Below are 22,261 nucleotides of genomic sequence, written 5' to 3'. Positions count from 1 at the left end.
TATATTCATTGAAGTGCATGGGAAACTGGCTTCACTCAAACTTCATTTTAGTTCAAATTATCCTTTGAATTTCCCTTCGTTTGATACTGTGTTGACTGCACATACCTTCACTTGATATTGTGCAGTCAACATGATATCAAATGAAGGGAAATTCAAGTGTAGCAGTTCTTATTCATTATGCTATCTGTGCATGCACACTATATGCGAAAACATTTCTAGTGTTTGAGGCTGGAATGTGTATTTCTCTTCCCATTTCTTGGAAGTGATTTGCTATTAACCATTTGTTGAATGTACACTGCCATCTCTTTTTCCTAGGAGCCATCATTTGAGATGCTTCCGTTGTCTGGGAAAACAATAATATTTGATAGCTTTCCTGATCCTTCAGATACCTGGGAAATAATTGAGACTATCGGCAAAGGAACTTATGGAAAAGTTTTCAAGGTGTTAAATAAGAAAAATGGCAGCAAAGCAGCAGTCAAAATTTTGGATCCTGTTCATGTAAGTTACTTAAATTACTTGGTTAATTGCGAGTTTTTTTCTCTTAATCTTTGTAGATAATTTGTATTAGAAGTGCCAGTGAAATAAACTATTTCAGCCTGCTATGTATCAGGCTAGCTGTCAATGCATTTTTTCTTAACATAAGTGATCTTGGAAGTGGTTGCTTATGGTAAAAGTCAGAAATATACCTAAACGTTGTTGCTTTTATTTGTTACCCCTTCTCTCTTGTTTTCGGAAGCAGAGCTGATTTTTTTCCTTTTCACTATTAGGAGTCCTAGCTTATTCTATTTTTACTCTTGTTACCTTTCCTTTTTTAAAGTTTTTGACATACTGGCCAGTAAGGAAGTTATGTTCTTCTAAGTACTTAAGCTGTACCTTCAAGCATCTGAATACATGCTTGTAGCTGAGTTACATGCTATGAGTGATACTTCAAAAATAAAATAGCATACTTTATTGTTATTGTTCATTCTGTGTTTTCAGAATGTGCCAAAGCAAGTAGGTCTCACAGAGGAATCCATCTTTTCAAATGGAAAATGCAAAGGGATTAGCTCTACACACAAAGCACCAGGCAACTGGAAGGTGAAATTATGAAGTTGTAGAGCACGGTTTTGTTCTCAATAACTGACATTTGTTGGGTGGCAGATTAATGCTCAAAGAATAAGGAAGAACACTAGTCTGGTTTGTATAGGCGCACCCCACTGACTTCAGTGGTGCTGCATGTGGCTTGGGACTTTTCTTGAGACCAAAACATGGGAAAGCAGCTGTTCATATTTTGGAGGCCCTTTTAAGTTCATCTTCTGCACTCCCAGTGTAGGTTTGTGAGGCGTGTGCTTCCGTGGCATGACCTCTGGGCAGAAATGGGTGAGCATGCCATGCTCTGTGGACCCTACAGGTCTGGAGCTGCACAGCCACATGGGGCTCTTCTACCTCTGCACATCACACAGTGTCAGATTATGATCCCATAGACACAAAAGTCTGTGAAATACATTGGTGAAGACATAATGTCGTCAGTTATCTATGCTGTGTTTCTTGCTGATCTGCTTTTTATTTCAGCATGCTTTCAAAGCCACAAAAGGGTGTTCATCTGGATTCAATGCCACAACCTCTTCCAAAGTAAACATAACTTGCCAAGTGATAAGCATCTTGATGAGTTCAAATGTATTGGAAACTATTTTTGACTCTATTGCTTTCTGTAAACAAGGTTCTTGTGCTTACAATAAATAGGCATGACTTCCTTGTGATTGGTGTTCATCTAAATGCTTGTTTGGTAGGAAATGCTTTTGCTTTCCTGTGCTTCAGAAGTGTTCAGGAGTGATTCTTAAGTGGCAGCTGGCTATGGCAGGAATTCCTGAAGAAATCAGTGAAACTTTCAATATTCTGTACACTTTGGAGGTTGCAGAAAAAAGATTAAAGGATGATGATAGAAAGAAAAAAGAAACAGTAAAGCTGATGCTAGAGGAAAGAGAAATAGATTAAGTAGGAAAGTAAAGGAGATGGAAGAAATAGGATGGATAAAGATACAATATAAGAAATTGAAGATGGGTAAATGTATAACTGATGAAAACAGGTTCCTTATTTTAATGAAAAAATGGCAGTAGTGCAGTCAACATCAGTTTTCAAAGACTTTTAACTAAATGTTTTTTATTCTAAGAACACTATTCTTCTTTGCCCTCTTCTATTTACAAGGTGTCTGGAGTAGCTGCTGTACCTCCATGTTACTGCTAAAATGACAATCCTATATTGGAAATAAAGGGAAAGCAATAAATGAGTTCTTTTTATTTAAACTGAAAGTATTAATAATGGCTGCAGAGGGAGCCATTGCAATAAAGGAAAAGATACTTTATATATTTTCTTCTTTACATTTTACAATTCTTTTTCTTTGGAGATTGTTTCAAAATTGTGCCTCTTGAGAAGTAGACGGGAAACAAAGCAGAAGAAACATGGTTTGGTTTAACTGATGTCTTGAAAGTAAACTGGGAACCTACATTATCATGGGTGATATAAGACTGAAATAAGCTTTTAATGTTTAATGCTTTAGTGCACAGACTCTTTTTGCTGGATAACAGCTCAGCTTTTTAAAACTGAAACAAGAAAGCAAAGGTGTTGAAATGAGAATTTATGAAGATGGAACTTCGAAGGCTTAGTCTTGTCCTCAGGACTATAAGTAAATACCATTGTACTTTAGAACTCTTAGCCGAATTGTCCTACATATAGGATGAAAATTTTCAGTCTACCATTTCTAATACAGATTTTTTATGAAGGTAAATATGCTAAATTCAACAAAATATTTCAAGTTTTTTCCTTCATAAAATACAGAGGAATAATTTTCATTTTGGTAGGCACAGAATGAATATTCTATCATTTAATTTCTCCTTATAATTGTAAACATCTCATAAAATCTGAGTAACCCTCAGGAGACAGAAACCTCTATGAATTCACAGTAGGACAGTGGGCTAATTCTCTTCCAATTTCCCCAAGGCAGTCAAAACTATTGTATGCTTTGTTTTTAATTTTTGGCTTTTGACTGTTTTTTTTTTCTTTCTTTTGTTTTTGTTGGATGTGTTTTCTGTCTTCATCCCTGCTTCTTTCTTTTTCCATTCACTGCTATCTTCAGTACATTGGTTCTTTCTTCCTTCCTTGTATTTTTTTTTCTGTATTCTGTGTTGTGCTAGGGAAAATTACCTTAAAATGAGTTTATCCTTTTTTAGAAAGAGGGAAATTGCTGCTGTTTTTCAGTTGTTCCAATAACAAGACTTCTAAAATCCTTCCTTTGAGAAGACTTATCCTGGTAATCTTAATATGAAAGTTTAATGGCCTGATTCGTGAAGATACTGGTGACAGAGGAAGTTCATGGAGAGCAGTCAAGCTGGTCTCAAGACAAAAGGCTCCTGTGAGGAACTTGAATAGGACAGTGGAAACCTGTATAAGAAACAAATGAGCAAAGTGCTCTTGGGGCAGGTGTGTTGAAGAGAATGAGAAGGAGCATCGTTCATTGGGAATACAGAACATCCCCTTTCTCTCCTGCAGTCACTTCTATTTGGCTTTGCTGAGGCAGGTTTTTGGCACTGAGTAGAACTTTTCACTAATATGAAATCCATTCATAAAGGAGCCTTCTTCTAGAATGGATTTTTCACTTCTTTTTGTGTAGTTGTAAATAGCAAATTGTATTAAAAATGTTTTAAGCCTGAAAATGATTGTGTTAATCTTTTTTTTTTATTTTTTTTGAGATCTAAACTATGAGGGGAAAATGGCTGCAGATATTTGCTTTTATCTGTTGTCAAGAGGGATTGAATATTTTGTCAGCATGACTCAAATGCAGTGCAACCATCATCCCTCAATGAGCAATTCCAGTGCACAAGTGGGAAAGGTTTACCTGAGTCATCCAATGCCTGCTAAAGCCTACCAATGCCTATGTCCATTTTTGGCCTGAAGGGATTTGCACAGCTCCCAGTGCATCTGTTGGCAAAACTGGTCCTCATATCTCACCTCCCAAAGGATTTCCCTCACTAAGAAACCCAAGGTCTGTAATGAAAGTGTGACAAAAAACCATGATTTCAGTAGCAGATCCCAGAAAGATCATGGATGTCACCAGCTTCTGTGACAGTAGAAAATTAGAAGAATTCCCAGATAATTCTAGAAAGTGGGATGGCAAATGAATGAGATGCGGCTGAAGTCATACTTGTTCATGCACAAAGAGAGAGGTAGTCCCAACTGCACCATTTCTAGCTGGGGTTACCATTAAGACGAAAGCACGTACTTTCACAAGGCATCTGCATACCTACCTGCTTGTGGATTGCTCTGGCTTTGCCTTGACATCACAGAACCATTAAGGTTGGAAGGGACCAGTGATGGGGTCATATGATCTAACCTCCCTGCTCAAGCAGGGTCTTGCTAGAGCACATGGCACAGGATTATATCCGGAGAGTTCTTGAATCTCTCCAGAGAGGGACACTCCACAACCTCTCTGGGCAACCTGTTCCAGTGTTCTGTCACTCGTGTAATAAAGAATTTTTTCCTCATATTCAGGTGGAACTTCCTGTGCATCAGTTTCTGCCTGTTGCCTCTCATCCTGTTGTTTGGCACCACTGAGAAGTGCCTAAATCCATTTTCTTGACATCCCCGCTTCAGACACTTGTAGAGATTGTTGAGGTTCCTCTCAGTTTTCTCTTCTCTGAGCAGGCTCAGTTCCCTCAGCTTTTCCTTATAAGAGAGATGTTCCAATCTCTTCATAATCTTCATAGCTCTCCTCTGGACCCACTCCATTAGCTCCATGTCTTTCTTGTACTGAGGAGCCCAGAACTGGACGCAGCACTCCTGGTATGGCCTCACCAGGGCTGACTAGAGGGGCAGGATCACTTCCCTCAACCTGTTGGCAATGCTTTTCTTAATACAGCTGAGGATTCCATCAGCCTTCTTGGACCCCCACTGCTCTCTCATGGTCAACTTGTTGTTCTCTAGGACCCTTGCTCTTCCTGAGGGCTACTCTGTCATACCCCACATGTTCATTAGTCAAAATTGATAAAGACAAAATAAAATTTTAAAAAAATAACTAAACAGAACCATGCTTTGTAGTTCTATAAATTTGTGTTCTATTTGTTTTTTATTTCTTTCTATCATTTGAAACTACATTTGAATTGACAGAAAATACTTTGTGGTTGGCTATCATTATTTGTTTGTTAACTGCTATGTATTTCTTGTTTGTGACACTAGGATATTGATGAAGAAATTGAAGCTGAGTACAACATTTTGAAAGCTCTCTCTGATCATCCCAATGTAGTCAAATTCTACGGCATGTATTATAAGAAAGATGTGAAAAATGGAGACCAGCTTTGGCTAGTTCTTGAGGTAAATAATATAGAAAAAAAGGAGGTTTATTCCAGTTGGTATTCCATTGTTGAGTATAAACTCAATAAATGAGATTCAAGTAATTTGTGTAATGCTTTTTTTAAGAGTAGTTGCATGCAAAGTGATAAATGCTGCTGTTTAGTCTTTTTACTCTTCTGATTAAACTGTTCGGTGTTCTTATCTTGATATTACACTGATAGTCCTGTGCCTTCCTGATTAGGATATAAATTCTAATAAACACTTAGGATTTGCTACCTAGTATCTTTCTTTGGTGAAAGGCTTGCCATGGGAATCTTCTTGTAGTAACATTTCTTTAAATATCACTAACATATGACATAGCAGTTAAAGAATACAGTATGGTGATTTTCTTCCAAATGAAATTATAGAAATTATTTAACTGAATTCTTTTTTTTTTTCCTGTGGGAGGTAAATGTACAAATAGATAAGTAAGGTAATAAAAGCAGCTTCTGCCCAAATGCTGTTGACAGCAGCAGGAGAAGAGTACTTAATTTTCCTCAGATTAAGTTCAGAGAAAAATGTGTTTGTCTTTAGTTTTGAGTAATCTGTGAGCAAAGGTTCTTGATCATTACAGTTTCTATAGATTCACATCCTGTTCTGTAAAAACTTCCTCTTGCATCCAAAGGAAAATGAAGAATATTTCTGACACCAATAGTGTGCTTTTCCTAGGAATCAAGACTTTTGCTGTCATTTGATCAGAGTTTGATAAGGTTAAGATTGAAGAATTGGTTGTATTTTATGATGTGTCAGCTGAGTAAATACAAATCTCCTACCAAATATCTCAATGATACAATGGTATCAAATTCTAGAAAGAAGCTATCAGCAATGCATAAGGTCTAAAAAAATAGATTCCAAATTCTTATGTGTTCCATTGGAAGATGTTTTTAAGAATGGTTTGCATTGCAAATCATAACAAATTATTAGGTTAGATTGACATCAAAAGGTATCAGGTCTTTGTGAAGTGAGCATCTTGGAAAATATGGTGTCCATTGTGTCTGCTGGGCATTGGAAACTCCCGTCTGTGAAACTTCTGACCTGTAAAGGATGGATGCCAAACAGCCAGGCTCAAACTGGGAAGAAACAGTCAAGTGTTTATATTTGAACTTTTATATTTCACATGGAATTATGTTCTTTATGTGAAAAACATGAGCCTACATGTGGATTATGTTTTATATTTACTCTTTTTAAGCCAAGCTGTACATGTGCAAGTTTGGACTGTGTAGAACAGTCTTTTCTGTCACTGCACATGTAGATCTGTGAATGCAATGGATTTCAGCTGGTAGGTGTAGATATGCATAAGCAGTAAAAAAAATTTCAGTATTGACTTTGGTGAAGGCTTCCTATTAATAATAGTGTATGTGAAAGAAAACTGTCATGAAACAGATTTCTCTGTTCAAGTGGCATCTTCTTATCAGCTTGTGTGCAGCTTTACAGTTACAGTTTGCTTTTCACAGCAGCAATTAAGGTGTCCTGCAGTTTATAAGAATGAGTATCTTTTTGTCATCTTCATTTTCTGTTCTTTGATGGCATATATGAGCAAGACGATTTGGAGAGAAAGTTTCTCAAATCCCCCTTGGAATGGGTTGTGATAGGTGGTAAAACTCAACATTTAGTAAAGAATTTAGAATCACCACTGCAGGTTACCAAAAATGTTATTCACTGGAGTGTTTGAATACATATATTTTGATGTTTGGGTTTGGGTTTTTTTTTTTTCCTAGAAGAAAAAATCTTCAGCTTTTTAAGATGTGTCCCATGCAATGTATTTTTAAGAAAACTACCTATGGGCATGAAAGTGAAACCAGAAAATATCTGTACAGAATGACAGTACTCTTGACTCTCAGCTCAGAAATGCCTTTCTCTCTGTAGGCTGCACTCAGATAAGCTGAGCATCTGCTCCTCCTTGAATGCTGTTCTAATCACATTTATAATACAGAATGTTGCAGGAAGGAGGATTCCTGCCGAGTGCATTAAGATTTGCCGTGTGTTTCCAGAGACTCAGGCAGGAGGAACTGTCCTACTGAGTCTGTGCTGGAAAGAAATCTTGTACTCGGGATGAATCAGCTTAGCAGTTTGATGTCAGCAGACAGCAGCATGATGACACAGCTGAGGCAGTGTGCTGTAGCCCATTTCTTTCTGCTCTGGATGTTAATTCAGAAGAGAAAACATCTGAGATAGTTGGAAATCATCTGATGGAAGATGGAGCAGAAAGGAATTGTGTCAGACCCCTACAGGTGGGCGTGTAGGTCTTAGACAGGTGGGGAGAGCACATGGCACAGGCCTTGCCTGGTGCAAAGAACAACCTAGGCAAGAAAGAGTGAAGGCTGACAGGCCATAGCAAGGTAAATGGTAGGTATTACACAGCTTTTACTTGCTGCTATAAACCAGATTCATAATGCAACATATTTCTATAGTTCACTTCCTACAGAGATCAAGTAGAACTTTTAAGAAGCATCTCAGTCCATTTTCAAAAGATGCAAAGCTATGCGTTCCCTATTTGAATTTGGTTGAATTTGAGTCATGTAAGTATGCTAGTGTATTTTATTGTCATCAATATATTTGTATAGGAAAGAGAGGAAGTATGCATAATTTATGCAGTAAAAAAAAACCGCAAAACTTATTTAATGGGCTAAAACTTATCTTGGTAGGGGAAAAATTTTGGAAGGAATGAGTTTCCACCCAAAAATAGTTTCGTAATATCAAAGCGTGTTGTGGAAACCTCTCACTTCTGGAGAGGTAGAGGGAATTGCCAAGTGTTACAGAAATATATTCCTTTCACTCTGCTGAATGTCAAGAAGACTGACAAAATATTCTTTTTAGGTGGTTTGTTTTTTTTTTCTTGAAGTGTGTATATGAACATTTCAAGAACATTTGCTGAGTTAGGCCAATTATTCTTGCAGCTCAACTTTCTGTGTACTGTGGTGTCACTAGAAGATGCTATTTAGGAAGAGTTTGTTATTCAGTTTTTGCAGTCCACTTCCCTCATGATTTCCAGCAACCATGATTTCTGTATTACAGACTATTACAGACTACATCCCAGACTATTCCATTTAGTATCCATTTATGGACACACTAAACCTGATGCTGATACAGGCATGCTCTATAATCTCCTCTTATGAGCATACAAGTTGAATTTTTGCACCACTCTTATATGCTGATTTCTATTTATATAATATTCCATGTAGTAGAATGTAATGCTTGCAACATGGCAAAAATGTTTCTAAATCTAATTATATTTCAGTGTGAAGAAATTTAGACTCCTGTTCATATGAGATGGGGAAATATGTTACAATTTCCAGTGGATTGCAGGCTCTATTTTCTAGCCAGCTCTTTTGTTGAAAAGTACCTGCAGAGGAGTTGATGCAATTTATACAGGCGCACAGTCCAGACTGAGTGAACCTGATTTATCGTTGTTCTCATGTGGAACCTTTTGTTGATCTAGTGTAATCTTCACCAGAGAAATCATGTGGGAGTGTAGAGTGGCTTCGGCTTGGAATCTGCTTCTCTGAAGAGGTGATAATTTGTGGAAATCTGGATTTTTTGCAAAGTGGTATACTTTGAGTTTCATTGTCTAAATGTTTTTCTTGATGTTAATTGAACCTGCTAACCAGACACTGATAACTCAAAAGTATTACAGAAATATTGTCATGATGGATTCTTGTGATTCAGTTGGCAGCTATGTTTGCTGATTTATAATTTGCCTGAAGTGATTCAGATTTTTTACTTACCTTTGATCATTTAAAGTTAAAATTAAGAGGGAAAAAAAAAAGTGAAATGTACAAACATCTAAATGATCTTTTAAAGTCCTTGGGATGCTTTTATTTGTGATGGGGTTTTTTCAGAAAGAAGAAAAAAATCTTAAACCCAGTAAGTAGAAGCTCTCAGGAGTTTGAATTAAACTAGAATACAGAAGACTGGTGCATCAGTTCACCTGCCACTCTTTCTGCAAACATAGACAAAGTGAAAACCCATGGTTAATCAGAGTATGGACATTGTAACAATTGTAAATGTAGCACCATATGGAAAAAAGGAACAAAATGCCAGTATGTCAAACTGCCAGCCTGCTATACCAGGGTTATGTTGGTCCATTATTATTAGTTTACTTCCAGTAAAGTGCTTGCAACAGGGTAAGAGCTGAGAGAGAACCAGAAAGCAGACTGTTGCTGTGTTATGGGCACACAGTAGCCCACCAGTGCAGCTCCTGCCCAGTTACCAATCACAAGGGCAGTTGCCTTTGGTGAGGTGTTTAAATGAAATGAGAATGTAACAAGCTGAGATCCCTGAGAGAACTCCTTTCTGGTTTTATGGAGATCCTTTAGAAGAGCTACCATTCTTGAGTTTGCCTAGAGATGGAGAGCCCAGCACAATGTGTAGAGTATCAGTTATTCACTCCTTTCCTGTCAGAAAAGTGACTCTTCATAGCAGAGAGATTTCTTCAAAGGTTTAAGCCAATAGAAAAAATAGCTTTGGAAATGGAGAACTGAATGGATAACAGAAGTCAGTTGTGATCCCAATCAGCAGTAGGCATTTGTCAGCACTGTTGTACAGGAGAGTTATTAAGGAGGATTTGAAGGAGGATGGTGCTATGGTTTTCTGGTTTAGCTGCTCCTTCAAAGCAGAATGGAAAACAGATACACAGTAATGGATACCACTGTGAGCTGACCAAGGATAGAAGTAGATCTCTTTTTCCATAAGATATGGTATTAGCACTGCTGTGGGCTTTGACAGGTAAAGCATCCAGCTCATGTTTGATGTGATTGAGAGAGGGCAGCCAGCATGAGGGTTCAGAGGCATAATGGCATGGTTGGAGATGGTTGGTTAGGGATAAGTACTCATTAAAGCCAAGAGAAGAAGGTGTTGCAAGAACTCCTGCACAAAATTAAGAATGCTGTAAAATACATGTACACTGCTGCATCTGGCCTGGAGTGAGTCTGCAGTGCTGTTGCACTGTTGTATCTGCTCTTTTGGAGAGAGAAATGTAGCAAATCCAGTACTTCCAGATGTTTGGAAATCTAACTGTGGTCACAAAGAGAGCCTTAGAGTTCATGGAATATTTATAAACTTTCCTCACAGATTCATAAATGAACAGTGACAGCACAATTTGCATTTGTGTCAGAGAAAAATGAGTATAATTAATGCCCAAATTTTGTATGGTTAATAGTCTTGAATCCTTCACTGACCTACTATATGTGAAAGAGCTTCTGTTCATGTTGCCTTTTAAACATTGCAATTCTAATAGATGGGGAAACTCACAGAAGTGCATCCTTCTTATTTAAACAACAATAACAAAAATCCTCTGCTTTGTTATATAATGTCCTATCTATGGAGTATGTTCATGTAAAGAAATAACAGTCTCAGCAAGTCCAGTTGCTGAGAGGATGGAAGGGTTTTTTTCCTTGCTTCAGAGTTGAGATGTTAGTGCAATTTTAGGTTGCAATATGGTTTCTACAAAAGAGGAGCAACAACTGTCCAAAGATCCAGTTATTGGAATTTGTATTTAAAAAAAAAAGAAAAAAAAAAAAAAGGCTAAAATAGCTAGGTAAATAGATCCATATTTTTTAAAATACCTGTTTGTCTAGATAATCTTCCTAGACCAAGCTTGTGATGCTTTCACCTCATTCCCATATCACAGTCTGAAAGGGCAGAGTCCTGTAACATGTATGGAATAGTGACTTGTGAAGGGTCTTGTTGTGTTGGCCATGTGGGGGTGGCAGCACACTCTGCCAGAACCATATCCATCCCCTGCTCCTTTTCCAGGCACCGGCTACCTCTTCAGGGGCTGTTTATGCCCAAGCAGGCTGGGCACAAAAAAGCAAAGCTCAGAACAGCATGAGTAGTTCTGCCCTTCTCTCTTGCTGAAATTTCCAGTGCTGTGTAAGAGTCCTGAAGGCCAGCAGTAAAGCATTTTCTCTCCATTAGCTTTATCTTTTTCCTTTCTCAGCTAATGGTGTAGTCACGCTTTATGGCACCTCTGTGCATGAAAGAGGAAGAGAGGTGTGGCTGACAGTGTTGTAAAGCACCTAATTCTTGTTCTAGATGTGCAAAGATATTTGGCTAAAAATATTCGCAGCCTCGGGTTCTGCAGCCTGCAGGGAAAGCACAGAGCCTGGGAAGTCACTGATCATGCAAAATTTTAGCAAACAAATTCATACTGTTGGAGGTGTTGGGACTTCAATTGTTGAATTCCATTTGACTGAAGATTTTTTCTGTAAAAAATCATACAATTATAATGAATCAAGAAGCATTTGGGCAACACTGTGAGACACATGGTGTGAGTCTTGGGTTTGTCCTGTACAGGGCCGGGAGCTGCTCTCAATGATCCTTGTGGGTCCCTTCCAACTCAGAATATTCTATGATTTTTTAGGGAATGGGTAGAAGTATAGAAACTAGTGTTGTTTTTATTGCTATGACAGTTTAGCAAGAGTGGGAAAATCCAAATTCAGTCACCTGATTCTTTTGGTGAAGCCTCCCTGAGTAATGAGCAGTGGCTGGAGTCAGCCCCACAGGAATTTGTGGGGGTGCCTTGAAGCAAGACCCAACAGTCTCTCTTTAACTTCTAAAAAGATGAGCCTACCTGAGATGAACTAGAGACATCACTGTATCAGTTACTTCTCTTTTGCATGAAATAGAGAACCCTGTGGTATGGACAATTTAATAATTTATTTAGGATTTTCCTTTGGTATGTTTGCAGTAGGTTTTTTTTAGATATAGGAGTTGCTATATGCAGATGTGTTTCCATCTACGGGAATAAAGGCAAGTTTATGGAGTTCAAAAAAAAGCTTTGAATGGAAGTTGTGCTGTTTAATGGAATATATAATAAGAGTTATAATAAGAAAACAGATATGCATCTGTCTCTGGTATGTGATATTTGCTGTAAAACAGTAATGTTTCAGGCAATTAGTATAGTGGAAAATAACAAGTCCATTTAGGTTTCATAAAAGGCTGAGTGAAGGGCAGGAAGCTGTCATTTGCCTAAATATTATTAGCTATTTTCAAATGTCATATATAGCAGAAAAATTAAACAATTGAAAATTGCTTTTTTCATATTTCTTAACACAGGTCATTTTTCAGAAATGTCTTTGGTTATAATTGCTCTATTCAGACCAACACTGAATGTTTTGATCCATTACATGCCTGAATTGGGCTTGATTCTCCATTTCTAATATGTCCCTCTTTGCTTCCCAATTATAGCAATTTTTCATTCTTGAATAATATCCTATTTTTTCAAGACCAAAGATGTGTGGCTACAACTATCATTTGATGCTTTAAACTTTTACTAAATACTCATAATTTCTCTGCATAATGAATATTTCATAATACATTTTAGTTTGCACAGTTTGCATCTTTTAAACTGGTTGTGGCCCACCTTGCTGGAGAATATTCACATGCAAAAAACTGGTTCTCAGTAACCTCTAACAATTTTTGCCACCATTCAGTAAAGCAGAAGCCCAGAAAATAGTTTTACAACCACCACTATTTAATTCAGTAGCATAGGAATAATATGCCTCTCACATTCTAATATTTAACATCACTTTGCTTTCTATGCATTTTATTTTTGAACACAATTTTTACCAAATATGTAGAGTAATTAAAAAAAAAAAAAAAAAGAAAAGAAACAAAACACCAAAACCCACATTTGTGTAGTTTTTCATTAGATCCAAGATAAGCAGACCTCCTTTACCTGTAATGGGGAATAGCTTCATTCATTGAAAGAATGCTTGGACTAAGAGTTGTTTTTTCCTTCTTTGAGCGTTTGCTCTCTGACACCTGATGGTTAGGTGCTTAAATTCAAGTGTGATAGAACAATTTTGCTGCTTTTGCACTCAGTTTACATGCTGGGTCTCTTTATAAAGGAAGTGACTGAAGGCACTCCAGTGGTAGGCAGAGGGGTCTCCTCCTCATTCTTTGTCAGGCAGAGGTGGATGAAAGCTGCTGACTGAAGGAGAAAAGTACTATAGCAAGGAACAAGGAGATGGGAGGTTCAGAAGACAGGTGTCAGTGGTGATGAAGGGTTTCCTGGGCTCCAGAAATAATGCCAGCATTTGTTGCTGCTGACTTCACTGAAATCAAAGCCTGGAAGCAGGGAACTGCCTTACACATAACACAGTGAGCAGGGAGAGATTGGCTTAAAAAACACCTTAATTTCAACTCTGTCCAATCTAGTCTTTCCGAGTTAATCATTCCAGTAGTTCATTAAAATAAGAAAAAAAAGAGAAGAAAAATATGGCTTTTCAGTTTAGCCTTATAAAATTACTTTTATAAAGTCCTTCAGAATGTGCTTGCTTAGTAGTGTCCTGTGACAGAGTCCTCTAGCTCCTTTCGTGTCCCACACACTTCCATGAGGAGAGAAATTGCCTTAGGGAAGAGTGGGTTTCAGCTTCACTCCTTTTGTAAAGCGTCCTTTAGAGAAGCCCCATTGTTTGGATCTGTGCTTCCCCAGCCATGATTTCAAACTCAATTTATAGTGCAGTAATTTAAATTACAATGAATTAGACTAAATTACTGTCTTCGTGTAGAAACACACGCATTAAATGGATTATGAGTAGTGTGGACATGGCAGTACTTGGAACTACTGTCTGAACCCTGAATAATATAGAAATTATGCTACAGAAAAGGAAGGTGCTTTGAACTGTTTCTTAACTGATGAAGAGTGAACAGAAGTAATGCAGCTCTGAGCAGGAAATAAAAGCTGTGAAGTGCCTGCTGTTACCACAGGCTGTCCCCTTTGCTTAGGGGGTTCTGTGTGTTTTCTAGAGCCTCAGCTAAGATTGGCAGCAGTCAGTAGAAATACTTCTGTCATTATGGATCCCAAAGTTAGTCCCTGTTTTTTCTCCCTAGCCAAGGGAATGGTTTTGCCCTCTAAATGTTATTTTTAGCACTGCTCCTTGTGTATGATAAAATGATGAATTGTACTAGGTTTGCTTTATCAAAATCTTTCTTGGTAAGCTGCCTCTTGTATTTTCTCAGAAAGTCCTGGCTTTTTACTGACCAATGCCTCTCAGTTTTGTCGTTAGGTTAGCTCTTCTTTTGCAAAATGACCCTTCCATTTATTTGATTATTAAAAAATTACAGCTGTGCTGTGGTGTTGCCAGGCCATGAAGCTAGAAGTTTGTTCAGAATTTCTGTTGTAAATATATTTCACTCCCAGTTGCTTTACAGAAAATTGCTTGGAATAAACTTGGTACCACTTCAGCTGTATAATCTTTTGAGAAGATGTGGGCAGGTGATACATTGATTTCTTCATTAGCAACTTGATGGGGATGTAAATATAACATAAAGATTATAAAATATGGGATGGTGTAATGTAAAGTTTGCGTTGGGATGAGCTAGAAGGGAAATTGAGCAGGGCTCTGTCCATTAAACCTTTGTAACAGCACTATCACCTTCTTGCTTTTTTTCACAATATTACAAATGTTTTAGAACAGAAAAATCCTTTTTTTGGGGATTAGGGTGTTTTTTTTTTCTTGTTTATGTAAAGCCTGCTTGTCTTCATTCAATTATGTTCAGTTTGAAAGAAGAAATTTAGGCAATAATTGCATAGTTGAGGCTTTTCCATTTTGGCCATGATGTGAAGATATCTATGATCTGACTAAGAAATATGAGTTTGTGAAGGCCAGCATTGCATGAGATAAAACAGGCAAACTTTTCCTCTGGCTGGCTGGCTTGTCAGTGCATGTGCATGGCAAAGAAAATGAGAAGTTAAAAACCAAACTGAAAGGAAAGAAATCAGAATCAACAAATAAACACCCGTGAGGCTGTGACTAACACAGCGCTGGAGGTGCTAGATGATATAAGATAGCAAAATCATAAATACCCCATGGTTTTTGATCACTGGAGCAAAGTAATTCAGGAAAGATGCCTGTTTCAGTGGTACATTTTGTTCATGCTAAATTGAAAGCAATCAACTTTGTCTAAAAGCATAGAGAAACCATTGCTGTGGTGTCTTTTTGTTATGGGTTGTCTTGTCCAGTTGTTAGGAAAAATAGGAGCTACAGTGCATATCTTTCTTCCATTTGAGATGAAATTAAAACTGTGCTTCACAGACAGGAGCTGTGTACTGAGCCATTCAGCCCATTGAAGAAACTGATTTTGTTTCCTGTAAGTTTTCACAAGAACCTTCAAGTATGGGTGGTAGGTGTTAAGTGCTGTCAGTGGAATGTGCTCTTTGGCAGTAATAATTATGAAAATGTGTCTCACTGTAGGCAGAGAGTAAGAATTACTGGTCACAGCTGAACTGAGAGATGGACAGCCCATGGAGTTCTTGTTTGGAGAGAGAAGGCAAAGAAAGTGACTGGAAATGGCTGTATGAGGTAGATTCTGTTCTGTTCTAATAGAGAAGATCTCTTTTGAAAAGAGATGGAAGGAAATTTGAGTGGAAAAGGCCCCAAAAGAGTTGCTTTCACTCACCTAGGACAGGAAGGGATGGTAAAAATGGGAGCAGGGCAAAGATAATGAGCTTAGAGTGTGCTTTAGCTGGCTTCAGGAGCTGGTGGGTACCTGTATTTATGAAAAATAATGTAAAAACACAGGAAAATACCAGGGTAGCTGGCATTTCTTTAAACACATTAAAAACACAATAGGAAATTAGCTGGTACAGAGAAGAAGAGAAGCACAGTAAGAGACTAGTAAGAATGCAATTTCGGAATGACTTCCAATAGAAGAAAAAAAAATGCTAACTAAAGCATTTAAAGACAAGTTCAGAGGGTCTAATGTGGAGAGTGGTAAAATAAATGTTGCTAGAGAAATGAGATATAGGAATACTTAATATATGTCTTTACAAATTGAGGAAAAATCATGTTTTAGGGAAATACAGACCAATCTTCTTAACTTTGATACACACAATGGTTCCAGAAAAAATTAATAGAAACCACTGTAGAACATGCAGAACCCAGTAACATAACTGGTCAATTCGGACTGGACCAGAACAAATTATATTAGTACAATGTATTCTTTTAACACAATAATGTGTCTTTTGTGAGGATTTTATGTGGTCCCATGTGACATGCTTGTGAGGAAAATGTGGAAATACATAACTTTCACAAAAACAATAAAACAAATTACCTCTTTTTCACGAAACGGGATTTAGTTCACTTTTAGGCTGGGAGAATTCAAGTGGGCGTCTGCTTTTGGTCTGTTTCTGTTCAGTAATAACTTGAATGATGAAAAAAGTCCACATAAAATATTGAAGTAGATACCTAGTTTAATTACAGACACATTGGGGAATAGCATCAGATTCACAGTGTGAATAGCAGAGAATTTTTTTTTGAATCACAGAAGAGAGATTCATGCAAAATACTGCTATCCATAGGAAGAAGAAATGGGACACACCTAACCAGGCTGTGATTCTGCAGAAAGGGATTCTCTATAAAGTGGAGAATCTGTGGAAATTATGTTCTGCTCAGCTTTTCTCAGCAATGACAAGACTTCCAAGGAATTCTGTATGCAGTTTGGGCAAAATATGAGACAAATATCAGTGGCAAATGGAAGGCAGTCCAAGTTGAGCAAATGTGGAGAATTTCAAAAGGTTTAACAACAATTAACATTGTACAGCCTAAAAAAGAGAAAAAAAATTGTGTATCATGACAGTAGTCTGACAGACATGGAAATAGAAAATAATGATAATTTATTATCAGATACTGCTGAAAGGAAGGGCAAAAGTAATGCAGTTTTGTTGGAAGCAAAAAGGGTTCAGGTTGGATAGCAGGAAAAATTTTCTATCAGGCTAGAGAAACACAGAAACAGGCTACTTAGGAAGACTGGAATCTTCCTCAATGGGAGATTTTTAGGAGCAAGTTCAACACATATCTGCCATATCTGAAAGTACCAGGTCTCTACACAGTGCATATGAGGTGATTTCTTGAGATCCCTTTTACTCCTCTGCTTCTGTAATTTTATGACTACAAACCAGCAACAACTAAGAATCTTCTGTTCTTACAGCAGTCAGTCTTGAAAGAAAGGTGCAGTCAGCTCAGAGACTGGCAGTGCTGCTTAGGAGAGCAGGTCAGATTATTGATCTGTCTAAGAACAGGGGAAAAAAATAGAGATTAATGCCTGTGATGTTTTAGCATTCCTGTGTGTGATAACATTAAAGCAATGCTGGACTTTTTTCATAACTGTAATTCATTCATGACATAAATTATGCATGCATGATGTGTTGCCCAGTCATTTATGTCTGAGCAGCCTGTAAAGATAGGGAAGGAAGTAATTGTAGTTATCCCATTGTTTGCATCCAATCTACTGAAGTAAGATGAAAGCACCTTGACAACTACAGGGTGCAAGCAAACAGTACCTGACAGCTTAGTACAGGTGCATAAATCAGGAGCAGTTGGATGATTAAAGGCTCTAATGGCCCTAGCAAAAGTGCAACTGATGGTTTTCTTAAAAGGGGAGCTGATACTGAATCTTCAAGGGGCATCAGAATCGAGAGGAGCTTAAGAGGAGAAATGTGTAACTGGGTCAGGTGAAGAGTGACTAAGACCTAAAAAGAACATCTGCATGACTGTGATGTGATGGCAATTTTAAGTGACATTTCATGGGCTTAGGATCATACTTTTCTAGAATTTTTTTTTTCCTGAAGATAGCTTAGCATACTAATAGCTCAATTACAGTGGCACATGGTTGTGGCAGATGGGTGGGTGGAGAACTGCATGTCATCCCAGTATGAGTCTTTGCCTTTTTGAGTGCCAGAAAATCATAAGGGAGGAGCTCTTTTGTACCACTGTAGAAGATTCCTAAGCACCTCTTTTGGTACAGCTATGCATGGCCATCAGAGCTACAGCTCTTTAAGGCAGATTTTTATATGAATCAAGCTTTCTATTAAACTTTTCTTTCCATTGGTTTAAGTATGCAAGATTTCCTTCATTCTTTCCCACTCTTTCTACTGTCTGAAAATCCAGACTATGAATTGAATATTGTAAAATTCATATATTCTGAACCATATAAAAGTACAGCATGGAGGTTGGAAGTTATTGGAAGCATCCCCTTGCTCAAAGGCTATTAACTGAAATGTTACAGGTTTGTCTTTTCAATTTAAGTTTGAATATCTCCAAGGATGGACGTAACACAGACTCACTGTGTAAATCTCTCCCACTGAGTGGGAAAATTTTTCATTTATGTCCAGTAGGAATCTCTTGTCTTGCAGTGGGGTATTTTTGCCTCTCGTCCTTTGCTGTGTGACAGTAGGAAGATTCTGTCTCTGTCTTCTCCACCCCATTTTAGATAGCCTCAAGGCTCAGTTTACCCTCCTTTTAGTTGCTTGTTTTTGCACATAATATTTGCATTCTGTCAATGCAGGCACTAAAAAAAAACTGCTGGTAAGGAAAATACCTCTAAATCAAGGGGACAATAGAATAAGTGACTAATATTAATTTGATGGAAATTGCCCATGTGCAAAGTTCTGAAATTTCTAAGTTACTTCTCTGTGGGACAATCACGAATATCTTCCCTTCCTGTGTCTCGCAGGCTGGACGTTCCAAGAGTTTGTCCCTTTAAGCTGAATATATTCAAAGATAAATGGGGGCTTTCAGCTGATATAAACCACAATAAATGTTTCTGTGTATGCAAGAGAATGTGTGTGAATGTGTGAGGGTTTCTAGTGTGAGGCAGAAAAATAGAGTTATGATCCTCTCCTCCCAGAAGAGGTCATGTCTCATGACAGGTGAAAGGTCATTGGATTTGGAGAGTTGCTATGACCTTTAGGATAGGGAGCAGCCCTACCCTGGGGCAGAGCTCAGACACATAGCTCCTGCTGTATGGCTGTTCCAAGTTCTCTGTGTATTTGTTGTTCTTTGCTTAGTCCCCGTCAAGTTTTTTGAGGAGATTTTACCAAATGCTGTAGAGCAAATATGTCACAGACTGATCAGCTATTTGGTCATGTAAGTTCGCAATGTTTGAAACAAAGTAATAGCTACCAGCACCTCCCTTCTCTAGACGCTTCACTGAAAACTGGAAAGATCTTTTAAAAAAATTATCTCTGTTGCCTTCATGATTTCTTGTCATCCAAGCATTTCAGTTGACTTAACTTGAACTGAGCAGCTTTGCTAAGAGGCTTAACAGTGTTTTTACTGTGGACAGCATGCTACTAAGAAGCAGCAGATATCGTAATTATAAACTGCAATATTTAACAACACCCCAGGAAACTTTCTGTCTAGCAGTACTGCTAAATAACGTTTATCCCATAATCTCTCATTAAAGGATTGTATAAATCAAGGTTATGTGTTTTTTTAAATGATTTAGGGTTTTTTACTCCTAAGTTTCTATGGACTAGACCTTGGTCAACATCCCCAAGGATAATTTATTTCCTTTCTACTTAAATTCCCAAGCAAGCATGGTGCATCACCATATTGGGCAGGAGTACTGTAACTTTCTGTAGCTTCTTGTTTTGGGATAGAAGAGAAGAGCCAGACTTGTTAGAAGAGGGGCTTTTTGAGGTGTGTATGATTCCTCTGGATTGAGTACACATGCAGCTTGATAACCTGAGTCAGGAGAAAGAATCATCATTTCAGATTTAGTTATGTGCAGGATTAGGGACATGTGGCAGCTTCACCTCCAAAAAATGCACAGTAGAGACAGGGAATTAGGGCAGATATACAAGATTTTACCCATGATGATAAAAATAGAGCAAAGTTAATACTAACCTGTGTCATCATTGTCGTCATCGTTCCTCCTCCCACCCACACAGCATAGAGCACACACAGGCAGTGTCTGCCATAATCTCCTTTTCTAATTGTGGTGGTATTCCAATAATCCCTTTTCCTCCTTATAGCTGCTTGCATTCTAATACCCAGCCTTTTCCGCGCTCTTCCTCCTATGCTGGCAGTCTCAGAAAAATATTTATTGTCTGATGTAAGTGAAAGTACAGCTCTTTGACACAGAAGTAGCAAAAGAAAAGTTGTCCTGTGTGTGTGCAAGAACCTGTGTCTATAACATTGTCAGCTGAGCTCTGTGTAAGCAGCCACTCTGCCTTGGGAGTTGGTGGAGGGTTTCCATGGTGGTAGGGCTGACTTCTGGGTTCTTTATTTCAAGACCTGTTTAGCTGGCCTTTTACATAGCCAGGTTCAGTTTTTACTTGGTCTAAAATAATCACAGTTTTAGTATCTTATATTACCTGATATTTTAAGTAAGTTTTATCTTTCAATGCAGATATTTATCTCATAATGAGGATTTATATCTTATGAGAGTAGTAGGAAAATTAGTTACAGCAACATGTTGAAGGGAAAATTAACATAGCTGACCCAGGCAAATAAGGCCAGTATTGGCTTTACTGCCTAAGCATTAAAGAGGGTGATTTCTGATGTGTAGTTTTACCCTTCTTCTGCCTACAAAAAGAATATTTTCCTTTCTGCATTGCTTTTCTTTACATTGAAGGGGTATACAACTCTGTGAAGAAAAAAGATCCATCTGTAAGAAGCAAAATATAATATGAGATAATGAAGAAAAATAATTTGAACAATATCATATGTGTAAAGTATTTCACAATTGGTTTGTTATTTGTCAGTCAGTTTCAGTGCTCTGAATTCAAGAGCTTTAAATTAACCAGAATTGTCATAATCCTTTTGATTTGATTAAGTATTTCGGTGATGTGCCAAAGTTAAAATGATAGAAACCCTGAAAATAAAATGTCATTGTGAAAAAATAACTAGAAAAAGTCAGTGTAGAAGGCAGACCAGCATGGCTAATGACAATAAATGAAATCCTGCTTGGGAATCTTATTCTTATCCAGCAAAGCATTTAATCCCGTCATTTAAGCATATGAGTTCTTCCCTCTCTAAGCATGCATATTGTCCCACTTAGGTAAGGGTGAGGTTAAGTGAGTTCCAAGACAGTTGCCATAGAGCTCAGCCCCTGTCAGACCAGAGCTTTGCTGTCCTGGTGGGGGACACATCTTGCAACAAGAGTTATGTATTGAATGGCATTTCTGTAGGCATTTCTGTGGTACAAGTTCAGTGCGGCCTAGGGGTTTCAAAGGCAGTCTGAGAATTATTGTTATGTTTGGGTACAAAGGGATAAAACATGCTTTTTACTGTAAGGTACAAGTCTTTTTTTATTTCCAGCACAGAAAAAAAAAAATGAAGGGATAAAGAAGAACAGATGAAAAATACACATATACAAAAGAATCTGATGTCTAGAATTCCACAGTTGAAAGGTTTTTCTGGTAAATGATGTTCTTGATTTGAATATACTTCAAATGTAGTGCAAAGGAATTGCTGTTTTGTGCTGCATTGTTAAAATATCTTACATGGAAATTTAGTTTCATGTGAAAAGTTACTAGATGATAATACTGTGTAAGAATTAAAGTTTATTATACTGTTTTATTGGAAGCACCTACTCCTTTACAGAGGCTCTTCAATCAATGAGTATTGTCAGGTGCATTATGGTTAGTTTAAGGGCTTATTTCATCTTTGCAGATGTGTAACTCCTACAGTAGTAGGTACTCACTAAAGTTACATTGTTGCTTCCTCCAGCAGAAAAATTGTAAATTATAAAAATGAACATAAGAAGTACTACAGTCTAAACCAATATAATGTGTGCTCGCTATTATTTCTAGAGAGCAAGGCCAGGTATCTTCTCCCCACATAAATGGGACAGGACAGGGCTTTGCAGGAGTCTGGCTGGGCTCTCTCCTCTGGAGAGTGGCAGAGGATTGTCCAGAGCAGATGTGACTCTACATCTGGAACAAGGAGCTGACAGGGTTGATGCAAAAAGGGCTATAATTAATTCTACACCCACAGCACACCTTGTTTCAGTGGGAGACCTTTCTTTCCACAGTGCTTTCATCATATTCCACAATGCCCATGACTTGTGTATCACTTCTCCCTATGCTAGGAATTAAGTGCTGCTTGGCAAAAAGGGCAGCTTTACCCTTGGTAGGTTTCATGCTGGGGAAATTTCTCTGCTGCCTGTC

General features: G+C 37.9%; 1 protein-coding gene across 1 annotated transcript in view; it reads left to right on the top strand.

Moving 5' to 3' along the window:
- The first annotated feature begins 308 nt into the window (after window positions 1-308).
- Window positions 309-22,261, top strand: part of MYO3A (myosin IIIA) — a 103,278-nt gene continuing 81,325 nt past the window's right edge. The window contains exons 1-2 of the mRNA XM_041489108.1: window positions 309-498; window positions 5,209-5,343. Coding sequence (XP_041345042.1) covers window positions 331-498; window positions 5,209-5,343 — 303 coding nt within the window. The 5' untranslated portion in view covers window positions 309-330. The remainder of the gene's footprint in view (window positions 499-5,208; window positions 5,344-22,261) is intronic.

Source organism: Pyrgilauda ruficollis, unplaced genomic scaffold (assembly GCF_017590135.1).
Source record: "Pyrgilauda ruficollis isolate IOZ18807 unplaced genomic scaffold, ASM1759013v1 scaffold12, whole genome shotgun sequence".
Lineage (NCBI taxonomy): Eukaryota > Metazoa > Chordata > Aves > Passeriformes > Passeridae > Pyrgilauda > Pyrgilauda ruficollis.
The sequence above is the reverse complement of the archived record's forward strand: the minus strand, read 5'-3'. Positions and strand labels throughout refer to the sequence as shown.